General features: G+C 60.2%; 1 protein-coding gene across 2 annotated transcripts; it reads left to right on the top strand.

Moving 5' to 3' along the window:
• Nucleotides 1–1319: 1319 nt before the first annotated feature.
• On the top strand, nucleotides 1320–11631 carry Polrmt (RNA polymerase mitochondrial). Of its 2 annotated transcripts, XM_013145555.3 has the most exons (21): nucleotides 1320–1464; nucleotides 1796–1894; nucleotides 4706–5448; nucleotides 5856–5986; nucleotides 6082–6265; nucleotides 7145–7291; nucleotides 7385–7549; nucleotides 7629–7799; nucleotides 7889–8113; nucleotides 8237–9025; nucleotides 9189–9311; nucleotides 9448–9570; nucleotides 9674–9853; nucleotides 10037–10123; nucleotides 10203–10316; nucleotides 10398–10450; nucleotides 10535–10633; nucleotides 11025–11097; nucleotides 11191–11288; nucleotides 11375–11445; nucleotides 11536–11631. In XM_013145555.3, the coding sequence occupies exons 1-21, from the start codon at nucleotides 1377–1379 to the stop codon at nucleotides 11583–11585; spliced, it is 3813 nt and encodes a 1270-aa protein (XP_013001009.2). In that variant the 5' UTR covers nucleotides 1320–1376; the 3' UTR covers nucleotides 11586–11631. The 2 variants fall into 2 exon arrangements, with proteins under 2 accessions (XP_013001009.2, XP_063084661.1); XM_063228591.1 differs by lacking the exon at nucleotides 10037–10123.
• Nucleotides 11632–11660: the final 29 nt, after the last annotated feature.

Below are 11660 nucleotides of genomic sequence, written 5' to 3'. Positions count from 1 at the left end.
CCTTCCAAGAATCTCTTGGAAGGTGGAGAAGTATCTCTCTAGAAAAGACAGATGCTTGGGGTTTATTTGATAAACTGAGTCCTGAGGGAGTGGATAAGGAAAATACTCAGGAACACGAGGTCCCGCTGTCTCTTGGCTTTTCAGCTGGGACTCAGACAGAGCTGTGCTTTTGCTTTAGACTCCCTAACATCCGTGCTGAGCATCTTTGGGTCACTTTACTGACCTCTCTGGACCTCGAGTTCCTCCACAATAAAGGGAAGATAGTAATTTTTACATTTTGTTATTGGTGCATTTTAGGTCTGTATAATGCATCACACATGCTTCACAGCAATTTGTATCTATGTGCGATACATCTTCTTTCTTCTTTTCCCATTCCCCTCCCCTCCCTCAACCCCTCTCCCCCTCCTTATTTACAAAGCTTTGTTTTTATTTTTCCTTCTATTTTTTTGTCCCTCCTTTCCTGTTCCCCTTATCATTTGAACATTTTCTTTCATTTACCAATGTCTATCATACATTTTGGTCTTTGTTTACATTTCCAGCTTCTCACACTAGAGAAATAATGCAGCATTTAAACACGTGTGTCTGATTCATTTCACTTAAGACTATGGACTCATTCTCTTAAGTATGAACTCTTCTATTTAGCTAGAAGTGTCTCAGGCTTATCCTTCTTTCTGGCAGAGTAATACTCCATTTGTATAAAAAACCTCACATCTTTATGAGTTGATGGACATTTGGGCTGTTTCCAAGATTTAGCTATTACAAATTGTGCCGTTATAAACATGGGTGCACATATATTACTTTGGAATGATGTTTTTAATTCTTTCAGGACAAGAGCAAGAAGGGGAATAGCTGTGTTGAACGCAACCTTCGTTTTAGTGGGGGATTTTTTGTTGCTTTTCTGGGGGCGGTATTTTTGAGACAGAGTCTCACTAGGCAATTCAGGCTGGCCTTGAGCACACTTCGTAGCCCAGGCTGGTCTTGAACTCGCAACGATCCTCTTACTTCACCCTCCTGAGTGCTGAAATCATAGGCGTGCGCCACCAAGCTTGGTTTATCTTTCCATTTTCTGATATCCTTTTCAGTCTCCTAGGTGAGTATGCTTTTTAAAAAACAAACAAACAAACAAACAAACAAACAAAAAAAACGGATTAAGGTCCTTCCCAAAAAATCATGGCCTTAGATGAACCCAAATTGCCAAGGCAACGGGAGGATCAGCCCTATCCCGCGCTCTCTGGCCCCGCTCCCTTCTGGGAGTTGTGGTTCTGGCGGAACACTTCCGGCTAGAATGACCCTCCGCAGCTTCCGTTGGTCGCTGAACCACAACTCCCGGCAGGAGGCGCACGCGCGTGCGCGGTGCGAGCGCCAGGGTAGGCAGCATGGCTGCCCTGCGCTGGGGCCGAGGTGCGGCGGGGCTCAGCAGGGCGCTGCGGTCCCCGGGCCGCCCCTGCACCACGACCAAAGAAGGTAACGTAGCGCGGGCCCTACGGCCTGGGGCGACCTTCTGCCCCTGCTCCTTGCGCCGTGCGGTGTGACCTTCGGCTTTCCGTGGCCGGGATCGCCCAACCTTCGCCCTCTGCGGAGCCCTGGGAGCCCGCTACTGCACCCGGATTTCTCGGCCCCGCCTCCCGAGGGGTCCGCACCACCCGGGACGCTGACCTTTGACTCCTAGTCACAGCCCCCTGACCTCTTGACAGCTGATGGTTCCCCCTGAGTTTAGGGACACTTTGCTTTTTGACTTTGCGTTTTGTCCGTGAGGGACCCCTAGGCCACTTCGGCCTGCTTTGTTTCCCCCCAGGAATCCTCGATGGCCTCTGGGGCCCCAGATTGAACTCGTCCGCCAGCCCCTGTGAGCAGGAACGCCGGAAGGACTGGGGCCATGTCGAACTGCTGGAGGGTGAGCAGGGGCTGAAGCTCCATCCTCTCTGCTGGAGTCTGCCCTTGAGTCCCCACAGCGATCCCCACGAGAAGAGAACAGGCTTCCCAGTGTGCAGAGACAACCCTGAGGCGCGGGGTGTGGTCCCCAGGGCCAGCTGAGATGGTGGCATAGGGAGGCACGAACAGCTCAGACATCCAACGTGTGCCCTCCTGGCTCTTGTCGTGTGCCAAGCTGGCTGCGAGCTCTTGATTCTTCTCCAGGGCTGCCTCTGCTAGGGAGACAGTTAGGGCTCCTAATTAGGGGTATGGGTAGCTACACGCCCAGAGCTGAGGTTTGAACCCTCTATTGCCCATCTCTGGTTTGAAGGTTGAGTGACTGAATCTAGATAACAAGATAGCCCGGGGTCTGTGGTCAGAGGTAGGCATAGTGTCTTCATCCTTTCGTCTCCCTGGTCCAGGCCAGGGTTCAGCATCTGGGTTCCCCTCCCTGCTTATTCGCTGAGTCCAGGAGGCAGGCATGTGAAGGAGGAAGGAGATTGTGGAAAGAACTTGTTATAGAAACAGAAAAATCACCGGGTGTGGTGGCTCACGCCCATAATCCCAGCACTCGGGAGGCTGAGGCAGAAGGATCACTTCGAGTTCGAGACTAGCCTGGGCTACAAAGTGAGCTCAAGGCCAGCCTGAACTGCATATCGAGACCCTGTCTCAAAAAGACAAAAAAAAGAAAGAAAGAAAGTTATAGAAAAGTCTAACATACAAGGGCAGAAAGAGATATGGTCACCTTCCACCTTCATCAGCAATGGTGCCTCTCTTATCTGCGTAATTGTTTTATAGCAAGGTCCAGACTCATCAGAAACCAGAAGGAATTCCTAAAATCTTAAATCATGTATTCCCTAGTTTTGTCCTCTCCTGAGCAGAATAACAGTGCCCTGCTCTGCTGCTCATCTCCTGCAGCAGCCAACACTGGCCTCTCTGCTGAGGGAGAGCTGAGCCACTCCTGCCCCAGGACCTTTGAACCTGCTCCTCCCCTGCTCTGTGTAAGGCTGGTGTTTCTCACCTCCCAGGTCTCAGCTTGCTTGTACCTCCCCTGGAGAAACCTGCATCACATTTGCCTCCTTTCCTTCTCCATGCCTTCCACCATTTTTTCTAAAGATGGCTCCTGAGATTTGAAATACTCTGAGGGATGAAGTCATTGTTATCTTTTTATTTCATTGCAACAAATCTGTCCTGAGCACAGCTGAGTGCAGGGTAGATGGGCTGTTGTCCAGATGGAGGAAGCAGAGAGCAGGGGTCGGTATGTGGGGTTTGACTGTTGCTGGATTCTGTTTTCACACCCACCTGCCCACTCAGACAAGTGTGTAACCTGGAAACCACTCGCAAATGTGCACAGACAGGCACCTGGACCCGGCCACCATGCCAACTTGAGGCCCTGAGGTGCTTGCCTGTGTTCCCTTAGCTTTTACTATAAGCGAGGACCCTTTATATGACGTTATTTTTTTCTTTCCTTCTTTTTTCTTTTTTTTGGGGGGGGGGTTTTCAGTCTCTCTAGGTAGTTTATTTAATTTTTTCTTTTTTGGTACTGGGGATCGAACTCATGACCCTGTGCTTACCACGTAGGTGCTTATGCAGCTGGACTAAATCCTTGACCCTTTCTAGGTAGTTTAGGCTGGCCTCAAACTCACAGAGATCCTCCTGCCTCAGTCTCCTACGTGCTGGGACTATAAGCATCCGTCACCACAGCTGGTTTATGTAACATACTGAGTGCCAGCTTTCTTGCATGTTTGTGCTTTCTGGTGGTGATCTTCTGGTTTGTTTTCACTTTGTTGTTGTACCGGGGATTGAACTTACGACTGCCTGCTTGCAAGGCAGGCACTTATGCTGCTGAGCTAAATCCCCAGCCCCCTGTTGTTTTTCATACAGGGTCTGGCTGTGTAGTGTAGGCTGGCCTTGAGCTCACCATGGAGCTCCTGGCTTCCACCTCCGTGATCCTCCTGCCTCAGGCTCCTGAGTGCTGGAATTACAGGAGTGCATTACTACACCCAGCCTGGTTTTGGTGTTTGAGACAGGTCTCACTGTGTAGCCCAGGCTGGCCTCAGACTAACAGTGATCCTCCTGCCTCAGCCTCCCAGGTGCTGGGGCTCCTGGTGTGCTCCACTGTACCTGGCAAAGAAGGATCTTTAGAGAGAAATCCAAAAGCAGCCGTGTGCAATGGTCACTTGATACAACATGCCTGGAGGCGGGTGTGGGGCTGTTCGCCTGTCACCCCAGCACCCTGGGGGTTGTCGTATTCGGATCCCAAGTTTGAGGCCTGTGTGGCTACCTAGGGAAATCTGTCTCAAAAAATCCCAAAGAAAGACAGCAATGGGAAATGACTGGGGGCTGGGACGGAGCTCACTGCGCAGAGCCTGCCTAGCAAGCACAAGGTCCTGAGTTCCATTCCTGGTACTAAAACAAAAAGTACCTGGAGGACACAGCAGCCTGGCTTGCCTGTCCCTGGGCTGGCCAGGGTGGCCTCCTCCGTGATGGGCGGAGCAGCCCAGTGAATAGGTGGAGAAGCAGTGTGAGGAGGGCGACCCAGGCGGGCGGGCCTGGGAGTAGGCGTGGGGTCAACGGGCCGAGGGAGCCAGGGGCAGAGCCTGGGCGCCTGCAGAGAGGGGGACCCGAGATGGGGAGTCGTGGGAGCTGACTTGGGAGGACCCCAGAGGGGTTGGGGCATCAGCGTGAGGCCAGGGCAGTGCAGGGAAGCCAGGCTGGAAGGGAAGCCTGGAGGCTCTCGCCCCCAGAGGCTTGTGTTCAGGTGCTGAGTGAGTCCCCTGTCCTCTCTCCTCAGTGCTGGAGGCCCGGGTGCGGCAGCTGCAGGCTGAGAGCGTGTCCGAAGTGACCGTGAAGAGGGTGGAGGTTGCTCGGGTCCCGGCTGACGGCGGCAAGGCGGGTGGCACTGCACCCCCTGCGAAGGCCCGGGTGCAGCCGAGCGGGGCCTGGGCCCGGAAGCTGGAACGGGACCGGCAGCTGCTGCAGAGGCAGCAGGCACTGTTGAAGGAGGAGGCGCGGGGGCGCAGTCCGCTCCCCGCCCCCAGGCCCAAGCCCAGTGTCAAGGCTGAGGCCAAGGCCAAGGGCAGGCCCAAGCCCGAGGCCATGGGTAAGGCTGTGGCCAGGTCAGCAGCTGCCCTAGAGGGCAAGGCCAAGCATTCCGCTGGGTGCGTGCTGCCCCCCACCGAGCCCCAGCCAGAGTCCCAGCAGTACGGGTGGATGGGACTGGAGCCCCAGCAGGGCACCTGGGAGCATCGCGAGTGGGAGCGCCTGCAGCCCTGGGAGACCTCCCTGCTGCCCTGCCTGCCGCCCGCCGCCTCCCCACCGCCTGGCAGCGGCAGCAGCGCCCAGGCCTCCTCGGAACTGAGGGCGAAGGAAAAGGCCCAGCAGAACAGGCTCCAGACCTTCCTGGAGGGCTGTCTGGCCACCGGGCAGGTGGGCCTTGCCCACCACATGCTGGTCTGCTACTTCACCAGGCCGAGGAGGCAGCGGCTGCTCGTCCCGGCCATGTTCAATACCGTCATGCGTGGCTGGGCTCAGGAGGTAAGAGCCTGGCGGTCTGGGGGCAATGGTGACACCCGCCCTGTCCCTTCTGTTCCAGTCCTTGACTTGCGGCCCCGAAGTTCAAGTCCTCTTGTTTTTTTGTTTTTTGAGACAAGTTCTCATGAAGTCAGAAAAGTTGTCCTGGCCAAGCTGGAACTTGGGCTTGTCCTGCTTCAGCCTCCCGAGTGCTGGGATGATAGCTGTGCACCACCTCACCTGACTCGAAAAATAATTTTCCCTGGCCTTGCTGCCTGCTGAGGGGTGTGTGCCCCACCTGGGGATGTTGGGTGGACCCATCTATCTACCTGGCTGACCCAGGTGCTCCCATCCGCCAAGTGGGAGGTTGGAGGCAGCAGAAGTGGGGGAACCTGGGCTGTCTGGGCCTTACGCTGGCCTGGTGTCCCCAGGGCTCCTACAAGGAGCTGGTGTCAGTGCTGATCATGATGAGGCACCTGGGCTTTGCCCCAGACCTGCTCTCCTACACCTCCATCCTGCAGTGCATGGGGCGGGTGGACCAGGACGTCACTACCATCCGAAGGTAGGTGGAAACCACCAGGTGGCAGCCTGGGCCTGCGGGGTGAGTGTGCAGATGTCCCTTGCGGCCAACCCACTGCACTCCCTCCCCGCCCGAAGGTGTCTGCAGCAGATGGCCCGGGATGGTCTGCAGCTTGAGCAGCTGTTCTCGGAGGAGAGCCTTTCCCCAGAGGAGCGGGCCGCACTGCTGCGTGCCGTGCTCAAGGCCAAGCCCAACTTCCGCCTGCCACAGCCCTGCCCACAGGTCAGCCCCGTGGAGCTGCTCCAAGAGGTCTACGCCAAGGTGAGCCGGCCTCAGTGGCTCCGTCCTCCCCGGGGCCTCAGGCTCAGCCTTGAGGGTGACAGGCGGAGGCAGGCAGGGTGTGACCCTGGACCCAGTGTGCAGTGCCAGGTAGGGGCCACCAGGTAGCTTCCTGTGGTAGCTCTCGGGACCTGGTGGTTCATCCGTCCACTTCCACTGCATCCACAAGGTCCACTCACCCTGTCTCCATGAGAGTCATCTGTTCCTGCTCCCTAGCCTAGCCCCCAAGAGGTCACCTCCTGTCTTCTGTGGAGTCCCCATCATAGGTGTTTCTTGTCCGAGGAGCTTGTGCTGTGTGTCCTGTGTGTGACCTCTGTCACTGGGCTGGAGCCCCAGGGCAGTCCATGCTGTGGCCAGTGTCACAGCTGTGCTGTCTCTCACAGCTGAGTGATAACCGGGTCTGGAGGGACCTGGGCCGAGTCCACCCTCCTCTGGCTGCTATGGACAGAGCTGCACACACTTCTGTGGAGCCAGGTGTGGTTCAGGCTGGCCTGGAACCCAGGCACACGCTGTGTAACTCAGGGTGGCCCCAAACTATGGGTAACCCTCCTGCCTCAGCCTCTTGAGTGCTGGGATTGCAGGTGTGCACCACCACTTTTTTGTTTGTTTTTATTTTTTGTGTGGTTTGAGACAGGGTCTTGATATACAGTCTAGGCTGGCCTCACACAGCAATCCTCCTGCCTCGGCCTTCTGAGTGCTGTGATCACAGGTGTGCACTGATCCCTGATCCCTATTTTTAACTTGTCCCCTTTTGGAAGACCACACATACCAGGTGTGCGTGGAAAACAGCCAGTGCCCAGGGCCACACATAACCTGGTCTCCTGGCACTGACCCTGGCCTCCCCCGGTGCTTCACCCACAGGACGGCCCCGTGTCCTACCCAAGGCTGCACCTGCCCCTGGCAGAACTGCAGGCCCTGTTCCGGCAGCAGCTGCACGTGGAGCTGGCCGGCAGCATGCCGGTGGAGTCCGTGGAGAAGGTCTCCCCAACCCAGGAGATCCTCCAGGCGGTAAGGGCGGGCCCTGGTTCCCCCAATAGGAGTATCCTCATGGGCCTGTGGCTTGGGTGACCAGCCATATCCCCTACCCCCTTCCCTCTGCAGCGCAAGAACCTGGCGGCCCTGCGCAAGACATGGGAGGCCGAGCTGCACAGCCAGCTGCGGGCCACCAAGGCCAACCTGGCTCAGAGGTCACGCCGGGGTACTGTCACGCTCTACCCCTTCCTGTGCGTGCTCCCCGAGGAGGAGCTGGTGCAGATCCTCCTACAGGTGGTGCCCTGCCTGGGGGAGGTGGGGAGGGGTGAGGAGGGGCGCAGGCCAGCAGCGCTTACACCCCAACTGGACCCAGGTCCTGTTCTCGCTGCCCGCCCAGGGCGAACCCTTCGTGCACACAGCGCACCGGGTGGCCCTGCAGACCTTCCAGCGCCACATCCTGCGGCAGAGGTCATGCCGTGGCCACCTGCAGGCGCTGGAGCAACGCTATGCCAAATACCTGCGACTGCTGGCCTCCGACACCCAGGTGCAGACCTCTCTCCCTTCCGGAGCACCCCGGGTTCCCCTGCCCAGTGAGAACCGGTGGCCCTGAGGCCTGACTCATGCTCCCCACAGGTGGCCGAGCCCTGCCTGCCGCGGCAGCACTGGGAAGCGCTGGGGCCACCTGAGCCCCCGCCGCCACAGCCTTGGCCACTGCTGGAGCTGCTGCTGCTCGGCAAGCTGCTCCTGGAGACCCTGGTGCAGGTGACGCGGCTGCCGGCCAGCCTGGCCTCCCAGCCCACGGCCGGCCACTCGGTGCCAGTGCTGTTCCACGTCTACACCTTCCGCGGCGTCCGCCAGGTGTGCAGGGCTGCGGGTTCCCCCTCGGCTTCTGTGCATGCGCGGCTCCTCTGTCTCCGCCCCGGGTGCGCAGCGGTGGGCAACGCAAGCCAGTCTCACAGGCCGCCCATGTCCCCCACCCAGATCGGCCTGCTGAGGCCGCACCCCGCCTTCGTCCGGCTGGTGGAGGACAGCAAGGCGTCCACACTGACCTTCGAGGCCACGGACATGCCCATGCTGTGCCCGCCGCTGCCCTGGAGCTCCTCGCAGGCTGGGGGCTTCCTGCTGAGCCCCACTAAGCTGATGCGCTCCATAGGGGGCTCCCAGCAGCACCAGCAGCGGCTGGAGAGCTGCCCGCCCGCACAGCTGCATGGTGCCCTGGATGCCCTCACGCAGCTGGGCAACTGCGCCTGGCGTGTCAATGGCCGCCTGCTGGACCTGGTGCTCGAGGTCTTCCTGGACAAGGGCTGTGCCCGCCTGGGCGTTCCACCGCCCGTCTCTGAGGCGCCGCGCCCACCCCTGGACCAGCTGGCGCCCGACACACAGCCCCACCTCAAGGCTCAGCTGCGGCAGGAGGTGGCCCGGTGCCTGAAGGTGGCCCGTGAGATGCACGGGCTGCGGCAGGAGGCCCTATACCGCCTGTCACTGGCCCAGCATCTGCGGGACCGTGTCTTCTGGCTGCCCCACAACATGGACTTCCGGGGCCGCACCTACCCCTGCCCGCCCCACTTCAACCACCTGGGCAGCGACCTGGCACGGGCCTTGCTGGAGTTCGCTCAGGGCCGCCCACTCGGGCCCCGAGGCCTCGACTGGCTCAAGATCCACCTGGTCAACCTCACTGGGCTCAAGAAGCGCGAGCCTCTGCACGCCCGCCTGGCCTTTGCCGACGCCATGATGGATGACATCCTGGATTCCGCCGAGCGGCCCATGACGGTAAGCAGGACTCCCGGCCTGACCCCAGCCCCGTTGCCGCCCCTGTGTCCGTCCCTCAGGCCCCTCCAGCACTCCGGCCCAGCTGCCTCTGTCCTTTTACTGTCCTCCTGCTCCACACCAGTCCCTCCTTTTGGTGCCTTTTCTCTGCCCGTGTCCCCTGCAGGGCCGGAAGTGGTGGATGGAAGCCGACGATCCCTGGCAGACGCTGGCCTGCTGCATGGAGGTGGCGCGGGCTGTGCAGTCCCCGGACCCCGCAGCCTACGTCTCCCACCTGCCGGTTCACCAGGTGGGCTCTGTGCTGCCCCTCTGAGGGCTCCACAGCTGTGAGATGGATGGGGGAGTCTGACTGTGGGGTCGCCCATGCTCTTGAACCCTCTCCTGGTCTCCTGCGTGGGCATCGGGCTCAGGGCTGTGTCCCACAGGACGGCTCCTGCAACGGCCTGCAGCACTACGCTGCCCTGGGCCGAGACAGCGTGGGCGCCGCTTCCGTTAACCTGGCGTCCTCGGATGTGCCACAGGACGTGTACAGTGGGGTGGCCGCACAGGTGGGTACTTAACCCTGCCACCCCCACCCATCACTGCAGAATGGGTTGCAGTAGAGACCAGGGCACCCCCTTCCCTGCCACTGACCATCTGTTACCACTGCAGGTGGAGGTGTTCCGCGCCCAGGACGCACAGAAGGGCGTGAAGGTGGCCCAGGTGCTAGAGGGCTTCATTGGCCGCAAGGTGGTCAAGCAGACGGTCATGACTGTGGTCTACGGGGTCACCCTGTATGGTGGGCGCCTGCAAATCGAGAAGCGCCTCCGTGAGCTCCCCACCTTCCCGCAGGTGTGATCCCTCTGCCCGACCCGGCCCTGCCCCTTGCCCTGGCCCCGTCCTGTCCCTGTTCCAGACCTGGTGCCCACATGCCAAGGAGTCATCATGCCGTGCACCCTGGGATTAGTGGGGTCTCAGGGCTCAAGGGACAGGCTGGGCATGAGGCGTGCAGGTGTGGACACCCCCTATCCCCAGGTCTTTGTATGGGAGGCCTCCCGTTACCTGGTGCACCTGGTCTTCAAGAGCCTGCGGGAAATGTTCTCGGGCACCCGAACTATCCAGGTGTGTCCCTGTGCTGTCACCCTGCCCGGCACAGCCCTGTCCTCAGGAGGGTGGCCTAAGCTTGTGCCTGTGTCCGCAGCACTGGCTGACCCAGAGTGCACGGCTAATCTCCCAGGCGGGCTCAGCTGTGGAGTGGGTGACGCCCCTAGGTATCCCCATCATCCAGCCCTATCATCGGGAGTCCAAGCTGGTGGTGAGTGAACCCCTGTGCACCCCTCTGTCACTGTTCCCCAGCCAGGCCTTTCCCAGGCTGATAGTCCCACCCTGCCCGCAGATCAGAGGCGGTCTCCAGAGCGTCACCTGGAACAGCTCCGTGGATTCTAGCCAGTGAGCCAGGCACCGGTGGGCGGCGGCATTGGTGTGGGGAGCCCCGGGCCCTGCCTGCTCAGCCCCGCCTGGCCTCCTCCCCAGGCAGCCCAACACGCTGAAGCAGAAGAACGGCTTCCCGCCCAACTTCATCCACTCACTGGATTCCTGCCACATGATGCTCACAGCCCTGCACTGCTACAGGTGGGCATGGTGTGTTGCTGCCACCACGGCCTGGCCCCTGCCCACCCCATCCAAGCCACAGGCCACCCCTGCCAGGCAGGCTTGAGGCCCTGGGGCAGTGAGGCATTCAAGTGGGAGGGGACACAGGAGGTGTCCTGCCGGTGGAGCCAGGAGCTGCTGCACACAGCCCACGCATCCGAGGGCTGTTGGGGCAAAGTGGGGTTTGGGGTGCTGTGTGGGAGGCTGTTGCTGGGGGAGGAACAGGGTGCAGTAGACTGAGCCCCAGCTGGAAGGGGCGCTGCGGGGAGAGGGGCTCCCTGCCCCCATCTTTTCCACTTAGTGGATTGGTGCAGAGCGTGCAGGTTGGGGCTGGGGGGCAGGGAGCCCTTCACAGGAGCCCCTCCTGCTGCAGGAAGGGCCTGACCTTCGTCTCTGTCCATGACTGCTTCTGGACGCATGCATGTGACGTCTCCATCATGAACGAGGTGCGTGTCTCCCCCAGCCGCGCCCCCCCCCCCCCCCCCCGCTTCCCCCGCGCCACTCAGGTCCCCTCTGATGGGGCACCCACTCCCTTGAAGGTGTGCCGCGAGCAGTTTGTCAGGCTGCACAGCCAGCCCATCCTGGAGGACCTGGCTGCCTTCTTGGAGCGGCGCTTCTGCCGGGAGGATGAGGACGGGTGAGCCCTGGCCCTAACCCGCCCCTGCCCCTGCCCCTGCCCTTGCCCCTGCCGCTCCGCTGGCCTCATTCCCCGCCCTCCTACAGCGCCCAGGCCCAGGGTGACACTGGGCACAGCGCCAAGCTGCTGGAGATGCTGCGTGCCGTGCCCCAGAAAGGTATGGGTGTTGGGGTGCAGGGGGGCGCAGGGTACTGAAGCCCTGCCCACGGCGCCTGCTCACAGGTCACTCGCTGCCCCCCCCCCCCAGGAGACTTCGACCTGCAGCAGGTGAAGGGCTCCACCTACTTCTTCAGCTGACCAGCGCCCGCCCCTGCACAGTGTAAATAAAGTCTGTCCCCCCTCATGGAGCCGCCTGGTGCTGGCAACGCGTGC

Source organism: Cavia porcellus, unplaced genomic scaffold (assembly GCF_034190915.1).
Source record: "Cavia porcellus strain 051 isolate PalLab524CR breed Dunkin Hartley unplaced genomic scaffold, mCavPor4.1 scaffold_17, whole genome shotgun sequence".
In the NCBI taxonomy this organism is placed as follows: domain Eukaryota; kingdom Metazoa; phylum Chordata; class Mammalia; order Rodentia; family Caviidae; genus Cavia; species Cavia porcellus.
The sequence above is the reverse complement of the archived record's forward strand: the minus strand, read 5'-3'. Positions and strand labels throughout refer to the sequence as shown.

Coding starts and splice junctions, on each gene's coding strand:
- Polrmt (XM_013145555.3), top strand. CDS start 1,377: ATGGCTGCCCTGCGCTGGGGCCGAGGTGCGGCGGGGCTCAGCAGGGCG. Junction 7,292..7,384: donor CCCAGGAGATCCTCCAGGCG/GTAAGGGCGGGC, acceptor TTCCCTCTGCAG/CGCAAGAACCTGGCGGCCCT. Junction 11,289..11,374: donor TGCCGGGAGGATGAGGACGG/GTGAGCCCTGGC, acceptor GCCCTCCTACAG/CGCCCAGGCCCAGGGTGACA.